Source organism: Malurus melanocephalus, unplaced genomic scaffold (genome assembly GCF_030028575.1).
Source record: "Malurus melanocephalus ecotype Western Australia unplaced genomic scaffold, MMel_1.1 scaffold_437, whole genome shotgun sequence".
Lineage (NCBI taxonomy): Eukaryota > Metazoa > Chordata > Aves > Passeriformes > Maluridae > Malurus > Malurus melanocephalus.
Genome location: NW_026623669.1, coordinates 2,911 through 15,829, shown reverse-complemented (window position 1 = coordinate 15,829; position 12,919 = coordinate 2,911). Strand labels below are relative to the sequence as shown.

At 38.3% G+C, this 12,919-nt stretch overlaps 1 protein-coding gene across 1 annotated transcript in view; it reads right to left on the bottom strand.

Moving 5' to 3' along the window:
- Window positions 1–903: 903 nt before the first annotated feature.
- GLDC (glycine decarboxylase) overlaps window positions 904–12,919 on the bottom strand; it is a gene marked incomplete at its 5' end in the record, with an annotated part of 13,671 nt that continues 1,655 nt past the window's right edge. The window contains 10 exons of the mRNA XM_057380108.1: window positions 904–1,540; window positions 1,925–2,005; window positions 2,665–2,837; window positions 4,025–4,120; window positions 5,372–5,483; window positions 6,792–6,933; window positions 7,615–7,727; window positions 8,176–8,325; window positions 9,193–9,354; window positions 12,405–12,558. Coding sequence (XP_057236091.1) covers window positions 1,397–1,540; window positions 1,925–2,005; window positions 2,665–2,837; window positions 4,025–4,120; window positions 5,372–5,483; window positions 6,792–6,933; window positions 7,615–7,727; window positions 8,176–8,325; window positions 9,193–9,354; window positions 12,405–12,558 — 1,327 coding nt within the window. The remainder of the gene's footprint in view (window positions 1,541–1,924; window positions 2,006–2,664; window positions 2,838–4,024; window positions 4,121–5,371; window positions 5,484–6,791; window positions 6,934–7,614; window positions 7,728–8,175; window positions 8,326–9,192; window positions 9,355–12,404; window positions 12,559–12,919) is intronic.

Below are 12,919 nucleotides of genomic sequence, written 5' to 3'. Positions count from 1 at the left end.
AGCCATTCCTGTCTCCTCCCATCTGCAGTCTCTGCACAAAGCCTTCCACTGAAGTCATAATGGAGGTAATAAAAAAGTTGCAGTTCCACAACTWTCACTGTAAAAGACACTTAAAAACTTTGCTGTGAACACCAGCCTGTCACTTCAGAGAGGGTTCCCAGGCTGAGTGTGCATGTGGACTTTCAAAAAGAGGGTGAGTAGTGGTTGGTTGTAAGGTGCAAAACTGTGTGGTCCTTTCAGTGGTCTCCCTGTTACTCCAGTGTCCATTTCCCAATTCACCAAAATTGAGTGGCTGAATGAGTTGGTCCCTTCAGGGGCACCCACACACATCAAACACAGACCTTAGAGCTCCCTTTCAAATGTGCTCATAGCACAGAAGTCTGACTGTGTAACTGGTCAGAGGACTGATTTTATGTAAGTTTGACAGGGAACAGGCTGAAAAACATTTCTGTGTAAGGTCTGAGTGCTGCCTATGGAGTGATTTAATGTGGCACTGTGTGTAGCAAGAGGGCTAATTGAGYGTTCTGTATAAAAAAGCGCCAGTATCCAAAATAAGAGACATGAGAAACTGTGGAAAGAGAATATTTTTTTACCCAGGATTTAAGTAATACTAAGCAGTTCACAGCCTTCTCTAGAATGARAGGATTAGATGGAACGACTAAGGAAAAATGATGTTATATAGAAAAAGAGTAAGTTTGTTACTGCTTGGTAAGATGAATCATTCTAGCTCATTATGAAAATCAGAGATTTATTTAAATATTAATCTCTTACAGTATTTTCCTTTGTGTAGAAGTTTATTGCTGCTGTGGCARTTGTCACAAATCAGAATGTGAACTTTATGATTTCATACTGCTCTGTTGGACAAGTCCAGCTGAAAAGTTTAAATCCAAAACATGACAACACTCAAAATTCTGACCAATTTTATTARACTACTAACACTGATAGGTAAAAAAATCAGTATGAAATATTAACACTAGCAATGCTAGTTAGTGGTAATATGTGAAGTAAATCGAAAAATCTACTTCATCATTTTTTTTACAAAATACAAACAATTACTCCTGCAGTTAATATTTATGACTATTGCCTCATGTATCTGCATCTCTTCTACWTTTTTAACTGTATCTTCCATGCCACTTTGCAAATTGGGTGTTAATTTGTAAAACTTAAGCACAAAGAAGACAAAATGCTGAATCAAGGCAACTTCCAACATCAACTGCTGTGGAACAATCACATTTTGTTTACATCTAACATACTGATTGTATTTACATTATAACTGAGCAGCGATTCAATTAACAAATGTGGTGATTATTCAAAATATACACAGTATAAATATCCCCAGGAAATCAGGAAAGGGCTATCCTGATGGAGTCAGAAACACAGGCAGCTTGAAGCAGTCTTAGGAAGATGCTCTCTTCTGTTCAGAAAATGGAGATTCATAGGCTTCCATTGGTGGGCAGGTACAAACCAGATGTTGATCTCCATAAATGTCATCAATGCGAGCAATTGTCGGCCAAAACTTGCTTTCAGGCTTCACAAATGGCTAAGGGAGATAAGAAAACSCAACCATCTTAATTTTTCAACCAAGCAAATCTACCAAATTGTTGTGGAAATTAGAAGCTTAAGGATTACAAATGCTGTGAAAGTGGATTTTTTTTTATGTGAAGTCATCCTTTGAATCTATTTGCAGGCTCTGAAAGTAACGAGCATTTATAATAGAGGTGAGAGTCAAAAGGTTTAGATTTTTAAAAAAGTGCAGCCRTGTCCTCTAACATATGCTTGCAAAGAAGCAGTTTTCATGAGGCAGAAAACTTGATTATGCTTTGAACAACTGGCTTATGGATAGGAATGAAGGAAAGTGGAGGAGACTGCTGTGCTGCAATATAGTGTATCGTCTATTACCACGAAATTCCCATGATGTACTCACCAGTGGAAATGCTGCCACTTCTCTGGAATAGGGACGATCCCACTTGGAGGAAGTAACACAGTTCAGAGTATGTGGTGACATCTACAAAAACAAGACATGTTTAGGGCATGAAATTACTACATTCAGTTGAACATACCAGTGTGAAGCCTCCTTCAAGATCACATTACCACATATAAATAATTACTGTCTAGASAGTGTCTTGAGAACACTGTTTATTTCGGGGGGGAGAAAGCAGATTTAAACCAGGAGGCAGTATTCAGTATTCAGATTTTTTTCAGTTTGCCTAAAGATACTACCCAAGGCTTGAATTTGCTCTTGGCTTTTTACTTAATTTAGAAACGCAGAGTGTTGAAAGAGTTGAACAGAACTTGAGCTGATATCAGTTCTGTGTTGCCATTGCTAAAATAATTGATTTAATCTTTATTTTATTGTTAAGGTCAATACACTTCCCATCTTAAACCAGCTAAATAAGCATCACTCCTCTGTCACTTTGGGATGGCCTTGAAATATAGGTTAAGTGCTTGTGGAAATAACTTTCTCTGCTCTGTCAGCAAAGGCCTGATTTCTGAATTGAAAAACTCAAAATTCAAATTTTGAAAAAGTTGATGGTTTCTCAAAAAAGATTTCTGTTCACTGTTGCAAAGTGTTACTTTTGAAAGTACTGAAAGATGAGGAAGTGCACTTACGCAGTCTCAGGGGTTAAGCTGATGCTGGTAACTTGCCCTACATGTTCATCTTACCTTTAATGGGTTAATTTGGGGGTCCATCCTGCCTTCCTCTATTTCAGCGATTTCCTGCCGAATGCTGATCATTGCATCACAAAATCTGTCCAGCTCTGCCTTGTCTTCAGACTCTGTTGGTTCAATCATAAGTGTCCCTGCCACTGGCCAGGACATGGTTGGAGCATGAAAACCTGGTGACAATAGAAGAAATCAGTCACTCACAATAGGTTATGAGATAATATATGCATATCAACTGATTCACAAATTCAGCCCTTTCTATACAATAATCTTTACAGGAATGAACTCGCTGGTAGTGTTGGTGCTGTAGTTTAGAGGTAAGACAGACTTTTCAAGTATCTTAGTTTTTTGCACTGGAGGGTAACACTACTATAKTATTTACATTAGAGTTACACACTGATTTAATGAAATGGTTTTAAACCTTGCTGTGTTTGCTTTACTTTCCAGCCCAAAGTCTACTGCTTCTTTCTTCAGTTATTTCTGTTATTGCTGCTCACTTCAGAAGTGTTCTGTCACTGTACTTTCTCATGACAGGGTGAATGGCAACCTGAGACAGGTGTAGATTTCTCCACTGGTTAAACAGGTGAAAACAAAAGGTGGTCTCTCATAATTCACTTCCTGCACTCCTGCTAATTACAGTCTTGTGACATTTTTTACAGCAAAGGATGGAACTTTATTGTACTTATACATGTAACTCACCTCTGTACCTACTGAAAAGCCTGTGTAAAGTGGTGCATGATATTTAAGGCTCACTTACTTACAAAGAGCAGGAAGGGTGGGTTTTTTGCTATCACAATTGGACTTTGTGTAATTTCGCTGAAGAGGTATTACTGTTTAGGGTTTTAACAGCTTTCATGCATATTCATTAGAAGCACAGTTCCATAGGATCAAGCAGCTCAATGGGTCCTCTTATCTGGCAGCCAAAGAGCATCCACAATTAAATCTTTGAGAGCACRTGTACAAAACCAGATAAACTCTATCAGGAAGAAACGGTTCAAACCCTGTTATCTTATTTCAACAGTATTTGTTTTTTTCTTCTTTCCTGTTTTGTTTTGATTTGCTTTGTTGGAACTTGATTAAGCTTTTGGTTCTAACCCACTTGCTCCAAACAGTTGAGAGTCATGTAGTCAGTAATTTTGTGGAGCACTTTACAAAACTGAAGTAGCAGCAGAGTYATAAGTACCTGCTGCAACTCAGTATGTGCAAATACCTCTCCAAGCCCTCAAACAACAAGAGGAAGCCAGAAATGATTGTGACAAATTGACAATCCATAAATACAGAATGTTTGTGTCTCCCTTYAGAAGAACTTTAGAAAATTTCCACTAGCATTAGTGTTTTAAAGAATAGACATTTGACTTACCATAATCCTGAAGCCTTTTAGCAAGATCTACAGCTTCAATGTTTGCTGTTTTTTTGAAAGGTCTTGTATCCAAAATAAATTCATGGGCTACATAACCTGTAAGTGAAAAAGAGAACACTATGTTTACTTATGAGGAGAACAATGCCATTTACCAAGCTGTCTATTCTGATTGGTTTTGTGGAGAACAYGGCAAAAAGACAAACTCAGAAATACCCACTTGGGCAAAACCTCAAATCTGAGAAATTACCAGGTAAGAGATCTACAACTCAGTTTTTGAARACCAGCCCTTTGAGTCCCTCATCATGTTAAGAAGAAGCTTCATTTACAAGATCAGAACTAGGAATGAGTGGTCAAAGTAGTTCCTACCATTTACAAGTTCTCTGAAAAACAATTTGGTTTGTCAATGGCTCAACAACATTTGGGTATTAGGCTATCTTAAATTAATCAAGATCATCAGTTTTATCTTGTGCCAGGGCAGAGCTGAAATCTAGTGTTGAGGAGAGACTAAAGACTAAAGTTCTCTGATTTTAYATCCATAATTCTGAAGAACCTTGTTCCATTACATTGTTAAATCCTCTAAATTTGCAATCTTCATTCATTTCTATTAAAATACMACCTGCAGGTTTAACCAAGGTGTATGCCATTAAATTTAAGATATATACTTTGAAGATAATATATATTGTATTCAAATGTTCTTCAATGTTGTTCGGCTTAAACAAGCAGAATAACATTCTCTGATAGTTTCTCTACTATCACAGATAGTTTTTTTTTTCATTTCTTATTCATTTCTTCTGTCCTGTTGCAAGATTGGAGATCCAAAAACCAGAATGTAGCTAAAATACCTTGCATTGCCAAGAGCATTCTCTCCTGTCTCACAAAACATGTAGAAGGAGCGCAAATGAGGGAAACTTGGTGCGATATTTTTTTCAGAGTAAACGTGCAAGGGAAAGTACAGGTCCAAAAATTACTTCCTCTCCTTAAACCATTGCACCATTGGTTATGGAGATTTGGAAGTCTCAACTTGGTTGCTTCTCCTTTTTTTACTGTCCATTAATGTGCTATTAGATTTCAAGGAGAACAATCTAATGTTTTAGTCTATCTTTTGGCATAATTTAATCTTATTACAAAAAGGTATTTCTTTTTTTTCTACTTCCAAGTATCTCAGTTTCATTGCAATACATCCACAGGAGAAGTGTGACATGTTCTCTCATTGTGAACRACATCAAGAGAAGTTTGAAATACAGTTGTCACATAGCATTAAAAAGAGCTGTATTGTAAGCCAATTTCTACATGAGGCAAAAAAAAAAAGTCAGATTGTTTCAATAGAAAAAGTTGTCTTATACTTGCCTCTTGCTCCTCTGAAAAGGATTTTGTAGTGCTTCTCTAGCCTCTTTGCCATGTAGTTTGCATTTAGGATGGCAATCTCAGAAGCATGCTTCAGACCCTTTGCTCCCATTGTCTGAAAGAGAAATAATGTGATGAAATAGATCTAAACCAGGTCCCAAGCAAGCAAAGTGTGCTCCTGCACTGGCAGCAACACCTCCATGCACCTGGCTAGTTCTAAGGCAGTCACTCTGCTGTTACACTTATCCAGAAGCTCAGGATATTGACTGAGGGCACATTCGTTGCACACAGATTATAAGAGTGTCTACTGTGTAAGAGATTTAGCTTGAAGTCCATGAGAGAATGACCTTTTCTCAAACTGAGAAGCTTTGAACTGAATAGAAAAACATGAGAGCATGAAAAATGTCAAAAGGCACAGGCTGCCTGTCTCCATCACACAGAAAGAGTCTCCAGAAAACTTTAGATGGGACAGTGTAAATAGATGGTATTTTGCAACGTGAAGAAACAGCTCCCCTTTAAAATTTCTTACAGTTTAAATATTCTGTAATGGGAGCCATCTTACAATCACAAGTGATTTTTACCCACAGCTGTAAAGCCACCATGGAAGCTGTGCCAGTTCTATTTGCTCATTTTGAATTCCAGGAGAGCTGATTTCCTCAGCAGAGGAAGTTTCCATGGTTAGACTATCAAACTGTCAACAAAGTACTCTGAATGACACTGTCCCTAAGTTCATTCTTCCCCAACTCTTGTCACTGGGAATGTTAAATGTTGCTCAGAATCCCAGCACACCGTTCTCTCAAACAGAATTTGAATCTAYATTCAACTCTGTTGGCTTGATACTTCCATACATGTAACCAAGTATTTGCTGCTTTGTCACTAAATTGCAAGGGATTAACAAATTACATAGATCGTGATCAGGCTGTCTCACACKTAAAAGCAAAACTAAGCTCAGCTTTCAAATTCAGTAAAATCCTGTGGAATTCAGGATATTGGAAATTTGAATGTTACAATTGTGAAGTATAACAATACTGAWTTGTATAACTAAAAATATTCCTGGGGAAACAGTAATAACCAARCAGGTTTTAAACATGAAAATTTAATGTCAGAGATAGTGGAAGCCTGACTGCAGGTTATTTTTGCCTAGTGTCCACTTATCTCAAGACTTATTGCAGACAAGGGATAAAAGAATTAGATACAGCAGTTGTCCTGACGTCCTTTCTCATGGCAACATTGCCCTCCTATACAACAAGTAGGTTTGATGGATGTAAATAACCTGCGACTGTGCTGGTGTCACTTGCATTTCAGTSTGTGCAAGCATCCTATGATGAGTTGTTCTTAAACCTGTTCATGTGGTTCCAGTGGTCATTGGGCTTGAAACAGAAACAGAACCTCAGCTGGCACACCTTATAAGAAGTCTACACACCTTGATATACACCCAGGAAATCGGCAATATAGCGCTGGAACCCCAGGGTGCAGCACTGACAGTACCCAAAGGACATGCATCCTTATCCGGCTGTATTTTGATGACAGGGTGGGTAGGCAAGTAGGGAGCCAAATGTTTCTTCCTAAAACAAAAACATTTATTTTAGAACTGAAATATGTGTTCCTGTGTTACCATATCTGGRTAGTTCCAGCAGTAGTTTGTCTTCACCTTGCTTCCAAACAAAGTGCTCCAGGAAGTTTGGTTTATGTCTTCTTCAAAAGGAAGTTTATTAACAGAATGGGTAACAATGCATGATGACACTCATATTTCAGTATATCACACAATTCATGGAGTTATCCAAGTAACAATTACTTTCTTTAAGCAAGTAAGATTATTTTACTCCAAGGAAATGTGAATGCTCTACCAGATAGATTTACACAGCTTGTGTATCACTTCTGTCTTCTGGACTACATGCAGTATTGCCAGCCCTCAAAGTCCACAGGGCATCTCTGACTCAGGAAACAGAATGCTGACTGAGGTCATCGTGCACACTGAAAGGCCAGCAAGGAAACCAGGGTTTGGGAAGACAGGTGAACATTACCATTCCTGAGATCAGCACGTGACTGGGCTGGAGAAGGACAGGAGCTTACAAACCGCACCCTTCCATGACTACTGAAGTGAACAGCCAGTCAAGATTCACTAAGGGAGATATATCTATATATCTATATATCTATATATATATATCTATAGATCTATATATCTATATATCATCTATATATCTATATATATATTTTTAAGAAAAGGCTAATATAAAGATACCCACACTCCAATTGGTCCCATTCCAGGCCCTCCTCCTCCGTGTGGAATGCAAAAGGTTTTGTGAAGATTTAAATGAGAGACATCAGAGCCATAATCTCCAGGGCGACACAGACCAACCTGCAAAGGGAATAATCTGTTTCAAAACATCCTTTATGCGCCATTTAAGACCTAATAATGCATGCAAAGAGAATAGGCTGAAAAGATGGTGTATGTTTCTATGTTTTACTTATCATGATGCATCATGAGCAAGAACTTGACAAAATATTTTTTTTCTTTAGSAATTCTTAATTATGTCTGTAAAGAATGTCTTTGGTAAAGGTTAGGAAGACGAAGCTAATATCAGTCAACAACTCATCCATCTTACGACAGATTTCAAGGCAAAATCAAAGAAAAGAGAATTACTTTCACCATCTATTTTTTACTACTGTTTTTGGAAATCTCACCTCCTCCCCCAAACACAGTGCCATCTTGCATGGAAGCTGTGTTTGTGGCCTGAACTGAGTATTGCTTTGCTATTTTTATTCCAAGGACTCCCAGTAGTAATAAATCTGCCCAGATTTTGTACCTGGGCATTCATGTTTGCTCCGTCTAAGTAAACTTGGCCTCCRTGTTTGTGAATGAGGTCACACACATCTCCAATCTCCTCTTCAAACACACCATTGGTGGAAGGGTAAGTGATCATGATGGCTGCCAAGTTCTCTTTGTGCTTGTCCACCTGGTAGAAGGGCGGTGGAGAGGAAAAAAGGTCACTGAGGCTCCTAAAGCTTCTCAAGATTTTTACAAAGCAAATACAACTGAAGTAATCGGCTGTTTTACAGGTGGGAAACAAGTCCGTCAGCAGATAGTCAAAGTAATTTGTAGTCAGCAAAGGATACTGGGTTCTTTCCTTCAGCAAGGAAGTCTATGGAAAAAGAGTGTTTTCTGAATAAATCAGAATTTTAATTTAGGGAAGAAGGTGGGTATAAAAATATAAAAATATATGAATATGTACAATAGTTATTTCTGGGACTTTTGGACAACCAAATGAAACATTTGGCCATCAAATTTATGTGAAATAATGACCATTCCCCCTACTTTCAGCAACAGGATTCTAAGACTACCATGAAAGCTTGTTCAAATGTGGAAATGTGTCCTGCTAATCCCTAGCAAGATTCACCTGCAGCCAATACACTCAACCAAAGAGGAAAACAAAGTTGCCTAGCAACACCTTCCCCAGCAGAGGTGGACTCTGCTAAAAGAAGGCTGAAGTGCGGTCTCAAATGCTTCACATTCATGAATATGGCTTGTTCATTTCCAGTACAAACTGGGGACCAAAAGGGTCTGCTATAAAAGAGTCTACTGTGTAGAAAGACTCTTTGAGCAAGTCCTGCTCCAAAGATCCTYAAATTAAAAGAAATCTCACAAGTATCACATGGTTAGTGCCTGAGTGGGGGGAAAAGAAAAAAATTACTTATGGTTTCCAAGCATGTATTCACTGTTATTGCTCTATTTTCTCTCATGGAAAAATGTGATTCAGCTGCCAGCACTATTATCTTCACAGAAATGTTCCTGCCTTGAAAAACTGAGATAATTGAATACTCACCATTGCTTTTAAATGGGGAATATCAATGCTCCCATTTTTATCCACTTCAATTGGCTGAATCTTCATCCCCGCCATTTGTGCACTTGCTGGATTAGTACCATGAGCAGATTTAGGAATAAGGCAAACCTTAGAACAGAAACAAAAACGGATGCTAAAGTGTAACTACTTTAAAAAATCTTTATGTTTTATTGGTCTACACTCAGCTACAATTCATTATCGAAGTTACCAAAAGGAATCCTGATSGTACCAGCAAGTTGCCTCATTTGCTGAGAATTTTAAAAGAATTTTTTAAGAAAATCCATTCAGGTATTAGCATTTAAATACTCACTWCCAAAGTCTCATTTGCTGCATAATCACATTTAGAATATTATTTCAGATACTCATATTTAGAATATTTTTGTCTCACCCCACCTTCTTTTAAAACACTATTTTTTTGTTATAATAATCAGTCTCCATTTGTTCAATGACTTGAAAGGAAAAACTGTCTAATTCCAAATATCCACTACAATTTCTTCTGGCTTCCAAAGCATTTTCTTCTGTATTCTATTCAAAGCAAAATTTTAGACCAAACTATTTTGACCATAGATACAAAACTCAGAGCTACTGACATGCTCTATACAGGTAATTTAAGAATAAAAATAAGAGATGCACTTCTACTTAAATAAATATCAGCTCTTTTTAGTGATAGGAAAATGGAGGTCAGGATATTTCCAGACATTTTCTAGGAATTCTACCCTTTCTAAAGACAATAAATATTTCTCTTAATCAAAAAAAAATCCTTTGGTTCTATTCAATAAGAATATAAAAAACATCTGTCTGACTCTCTTGGAAATACTTAACTAAGTATATTTAAAGTATTCAAACTTAGCTTCATTAAATAAGGGCAGAGCACTTAATTTTCCTTAGGAACTGCCTGATGGCTCCTGGAACTCCATCATCCACAGTGATTGTAAGACAAATATGAAATACTTCAAGAAACACAGGGATCCCAGTGCCAGCAAGCCCCGTGACATATCTGTAGCCTTTTTAGCTGCATGGCTGAAATGTAAAGTGACTCCAGATGGCCACCAAGTCTTGATGGGTACAGACATTACTGACCAGGCAACAAAGCAGAGACCTGAGCAGTCAGTTCACATCCATACTTTTTTCTCATGAGAAGGCACCAAATCCAAACAAGGCCAACTGCAAGAACCTTGAACTGCTGGTTTAATTACTTTCTCCAGCTCTGGAGAAAAGAGCAATTTATTGAAAGGTCAGCACTTTGTGGGCTGTCTAATTTTCTTTTTTTCCCCAAGAGTACAATGATTTTCCTGTGACATCTGAAATCTGTAAAGTGCAAGAAGTGCCCAGGCTCTCCTGTGCAGTTCACCTCTGGGTATTTTCRGAGCACAGAAGTCCAAGGATCTTGCACAGAATAAGAGAAACAGCAGATCATACAGGGACAATCAGAAGACAACYCTTCAAGGAATAAAGTTTATCCTAATTTAACTTCCCATTGAGTACAATTACTCCCAAAACAAAGCTTGTAATTGTAAAGAGTGGTTGCCTTCTAATAAGTTTGATGTCATCTGGATGCAGCAAAGACCCAAAGAAGAAGACAGCACTCACACTCAATTTTAGGTGGTTTCATCTCACAGAATATAGCTCCCAGAAGGTCAGGACAGCAACCYCTGCATTTTGAGAAGGTAAATGAATCCCAAAACCAAGGATAAAATCAGGTTCAAAGGATATGGATGTTATTGCTCTAAGGACTTCTTTTCCTACTTTTTAAAGCCAACTCTAGGAGWGTGTGACAAGAGAAAACCTAATTAGTCTCAGATTTCCAAGAAGTTTCTGATGTGGTCCCTAAAATATTCCTGAGCTAGCTTCCAGTGGGTTAAGTGGGATGTTACATGTGGATAAATATTTAATGGAAACATGGTAAAGAAATGAAAATATAAATAGTCAATCTTCATTTCAGGGAAAGGTCATCCTAACAGAATATTACAAATATCTGTGCTGGTTCTCTARCATTTAAGATTACTCATAATTTGGTTTATAATGGAGACACAGTGAAATGCCAAATATCCTGTTAATACAAAACCCCCCAGATGCCTAAAAGAACTTATTTCGTTGTTCCAAAAAAGTGCTGGGTGGCAGCATTCAAAGCATTATGTGGATATTGGAGCCAGACAGATCTAAAGGGTAACGTGAGGAAACACATCTTAACAACCCACAACTGTGATCTTTAGCTTTGAACAAATTGCTACTAAAACATCCTGCAGTTTTGGTGAGAAAAAAAAAGCAGCTGCATCAAAAACCAGAAAGGGAATAAGAGAAAAAAGTAAAAGGAACACAGAAGCTTTGAAGATAACCAAAGGTATAAGATGGCTTTTTTTTGAGAAGGATGGACAAATAACAATCCTACCAGGAAGACAGAAATGAGGATGGATAAGGATATAATAAATAATCCTGGAATTAACACATGATATGTCATCTGTGAACATGGAAGAATTGTTCATCATCTTTCAAGTGTGAGAGGGTGTCAGATGAWATTGTAAACTAACAAGTGCAAAGAAGAAAAGAGAAACCATTTCTTACAAAGAAATGGTAATGGATGATGAARCACAGAACCCAAGGTACTGTAAATACCAGAAGCATTCTCATAAAATGTCAGATTATCAGATTTAATTGTAAAAATTGCATAAGCAGTGTCTTTGGATTCCTTTATATTAGGAAGCTCCCAAACAACAGACAGATCAGTCAGAGTGTAGTGAGATTTGTATGCTCAGCAGTTCCAGCTCCAAGACCCTAAATGCTCCCCAGCTGAAGTGCAGAATACAYTTCTCACAGCAGTTTACATTCAAATGGACCCAGGGGCTTTTGCASGAACGACCTCCTCTTTGATCTGTTCAAAGTCTATTGCTGTTTAGAGCTCCATTAAAAATAATTCTTCTTTAGGAGCACTCAGTGGACACTCACAAACTGATCATGRTCTGGCATACACCGTCCAATAATCCACAGACAAGCCTGTGTTCCTTTCTGGGAAGGGGAAAACTGGTGGGGTCAGAGTTATCTCATTGGCTGCAGCCCCAGAGGTGTAACAACAATAGTCTTGCTGGTTTTGTCCCAACAACAGAACTTTCTACTTGGTTTTACAGAAAAAAGAAAGTGTCTGGATTATTTTTCATATATCTCTCCTCAGAAGCTTTCTCTGCTGTGATGCTCCATACAATGTTGACTATCCAGGTATTCATGTATTCACACCTGCACCTGTTCTGGGGCAGTGTTGTCAGTCCAAGACTGACAGGCAGGAATGTGCTCCCAGCCAAGGGGCAGTCAGTTCCAGATGTAGTGGGCATTCTGCCACAAAGTGTGGCCTGCACTCTGCAGCCAAAGGGATAAAGAAAAACGCTGTCACAGTATCACCTGTGTCACACTGCTTGGCCACCTTTGGCTCCCATGTGTACTGGGGTTTTAGCTTGTCCCACAAGGCAGAACTCAACTACGGCATCGCTTCCATCAGGCCGTGATCACTGTCATATTTTTTGCATTGGCCTTACAGGACTATTTAAGTGTTATTCAGTCTTGCCTATCCCTTCTTGGCTCTTCAGTAGATGAATCAATTCATGGATGAAAAGCAAGATGTCTTCGTTGGTGCAAAACTGCCACTGAAGCACCATCATGGCAGCAAGTAGCACCTGCTCTTCCTCCCTCCCTCCCTCCCTCCCTCCCTCCCTCCCTCCCT